This window comes from Branchiostoma floridae, chromosome 13, assembly GCF_000003815.2.
Source record: "Branchiostoma floridae strain S238N-H82 chromosome 13, Bfl_VNyyK, whole genome shotgun sequence".
Classification (NCBI taxonomy): domain Eukaryota; kingdom Metazoa; phylum Chordata; class Leptocardii; order Amphioxiformes; family Branchiostomatidae; genus Branchiostoma; species Branchiostoma floridae.
Genome location: NC_049991.1, coordinates 954,360 through 957,602, shown reverse-complemented (window position 1 = coordinate 957,602; position 3,243 = coordinate 954,360). Strand labels below are relative to the sequence as shown.

Here is a 3,243-nt window from a genome sequence, read left to right as displayed (position 1 = left end):
AGCACCAGCGGATGATGATGATGAAAGATAACTAAAATTCTGACCTATTCTTCTTTACTTGGTAAAATATTTGAAACATCCTGATGATATTTTTGTGTTGTGTGCCTCCAGCCCTGTTCTACGGAGGACTGGCCATAGGACTGGCCTTTGTAGCATCGCAGATTGGCTCCCTCATTAAGGCAACCAACTCCATATTTGGTGCCCTGGGTGGACCCATGCTCGGCATCTTCACTCTGGGAGTGTTCTTTCCATCTGCAAACACAGGGTAAGTCATTCAGGGGAAAATCTGTCACTCACTCACCATGCACTCACCATTCACTCACCACTCACTCATCACTCTCTGCACACTCTCTCACTGACACCTACTCACTCACCACACACACTATCACTTATAACTCATTCACTCTCTACTCATGCACCACACACTCATATAACACTCAACAATCACACTCACTCATTCACACTCACATACCACTCACACATACTCTGTCACCACTCTCCACTCACTCGGAGATGCACACTCACACCCACTCACTAAACACTCACTCACATGACCACCCTTCCTTATCTGCCTTTTCCTGTTTCCCCTAGTTTATCTGTGGGACTAGAAAGGCCACAAAGCATAATAGGCAATAGACTGGATTGAAATATGTTGTTTTTTGTTGCATCATTTGAAAATCCATCCATGTAGTTGGTGATGTATTGGGATTGGTCAATTTCAACAAAAGGTTGATATGGAACAGTACATTTTTGCATGGGGATGGAGATGGAGTGAAATATGCTGTATTTGCTCACGAGCAAATGGCGGCCTTTCTCATTGCTACTGTATCTGTCCTTATTGCAGGGGAGCCCTGACAGGTTTTACAGGGGGGATGTCTGTTGCCCTGTGGATGGCCATTGGAGCCTTCTTCAATAAAGACGACCAGGGAAACGTCAGCAAAAATGCCTTCTGGCTCTACAGAGTAAGTTTACAAATTGAACTTTTTGAAGTCTAGATATTGCTGTTAAGGTTTTATCTGAAACTAGATTTTAGCGACCTCATAATTTATGCATGATCATGTTTACCTTCAACTAACTACCCCCGGTAACACATGTCACAAGTATAAAGTTGCTATCATTTATCATAAGCATAAGCATTTTTGTATTAGTTATGAAAATCAGTTCCTCATTTGTATGTTTGGTATCTGTTTATGTTCCACCTGTCATGAATTACATGTGTTACATTTATTGAAGTCCAGTTATGAAAAACAATGGAATAACACAATTTCGTCATTAATCATGGAAATTAAGTCTTATTTTTACAGTGTGCATATCATTGTGTACATCATTGTAGGACTGGAGACGTTACACATAACACTCTCTCCAGCTTTTTAACTTGAGATTTGGTGTTACACCCACACTTTGCTTTTTCCAAATGTAATTTCTGCTTTTGATTTTTGTTCCCCCCACCCCCAGATTTCTTTCATGCTGTACAGTGTATTCACCTGGGTGATCACAGTTCTGATTGGCTACTTGGCTAGTCATGTGACCAGAAAAGCCTTGTCCCTGAAGGACGACATGGTCAACCCCAAACTTATCACACCCATTTGCAGGTTTGTGTGTCCTCATCTTGTCTCAAATTTAAATATTTTGGGAAAATGTGTTTAATTTGAGAATTTGTACTTGAAAGTTGTAAGACCATGTTGATTCAACTTCTTCAACTTGTATCACATGGGCTTCCATAGAAGTGCTTTGCTTTGCTGCTGAAATGTTACTGTCGTGACAAGTACCGATTTTTCACAAAATATGCAAATTTTCAGTATCTCATCAGTAGTAAGTTGGTAGTTGAATCAGTAATCAACAGTACATTTTGTAATGGATGAGCACCAGATCAGTAGTTGAATCAGTAACTGACAGCAGTGCATGAGCACCAGGTCAGTAGTTGAATTAGTAACTGAGTGGATGAGAACTAGATCAGTAGCTGAATCAGTGACCGGCAGTAGTGGATCAGTACTAGATCAGTAGTTGAATCAGTGACCGACAGTAGTGGATCAACACCAGATCAGTAGTTGAATCAATCAGTAACTGGCAGTAGCGGGCCACTTGACACCAATCAGTAGTTGAATCAGGGAGTCTTACCAGTAACTGACAGTAGCAGATCAGTAGCAGATTGCAGTAGTTGAATCTCGATTGGAAACTACAATAGTTAAAAGTCAGGCTGTAGCTGGTAGAAATATTTTAAGCAAGTTGGACTTTCTTTTGATCATCGAAAAATTAAGTGTGTGAGATAATTTGCAGACAAGAAAATGGTATGTTGTTTATTGTTCCATGACAGGCCCAAACTGAGTCGCAATATTCAGAACGACTCACCACTACCACTGCCAGACGAGGACTGTGCGGAAACTAGTGCACTTCTCAATGTGTCGGATTGAAGAAGAACGTTTCATTGTTACATTCCTGTTATTGTCTGGCACAAGAATACATCTGCCTTCTGGACTTGTATCCCAATGTACAGGCACAGGCACTAACTATATAGTACATGGTTCTGTGTAAACGGTAGGTGTCAGACCATGTAAGTTGGCCATGTCAGAATCGATGTACAGATTTGCAGCCAAATTATTAGTTTGATAGTACTTTGATTTCTATACCATGCAATTTGATTTCTTGTTTCTTGGATTTTTCCACACAATTGGGGCAGGTGTGGCGAAATAAAAAGGAAAAGAGGCATATTATATTAAACCCCATATTTACTTTGCACTGTGCAGGAACTTCAATACATTTATGACCCCATGGAGCAAAATGTTAATATGACAACTAAAGGTTAAAAACATGAACAACTAATGAAGACAAGGTCTTTCTTCAATTTTTGGCACCAAAATATTAGCATGTGCCCAGATAGAATGGTACATGTGTCCTTTTTTGTAAAATGTCGAGGACAATGAAATAGACAAATCTGACTAAGAACCAAAATAAGATTTTTGTGGCCTCAGCTGTTTCTACAATAGTGGGATGTGGCACAAGAGAGGTAGAAAAATTATGACATGTTCCTACATGCCAAACTGTACACACTCCTGTATTATCCTTCATGTCTCTCTGCTGGTTTGTACAATACTTCAAAGGTGTATATGGATGTAATGTAATGTCCACTGCAGATAGCTGTATTACAGTTATTATATTATATTGTATGGGCTGGAACCTCATAAGTATATGTTATTATACAGATCTAGATTGAAATTTAAATTGAGCTGGCAAATGCACTACATG

The 3,243-nt window shown here is 39.6% G+C and overlaps 1 protein-coding gene across 1 annotated transcript in view; it reads left to right on the top strand.

Moving 5' to 3' along the window:
- Positions 1–3,243, top strand: part of LOC118429180 (sodium-dependent multivitamin transporter-like) — a gene marked incomplete at its 3' end in the record, with an annotated part of 13,971 nt that extends 10,728 nt beyond the window's left edge. Inside the window, 4 exon segments of the mRNA XM_035839630.1 lie at positions 112–265; positions 845–962; positions 1,456–1,592; positions 2,315–3,243. Of these exon segments, the coding sequence (XP_035695523.1) occupies positions 112–265; positions 845–962; positions 1,456–1,592; positions 2,315–2,411 (506 nt within the window).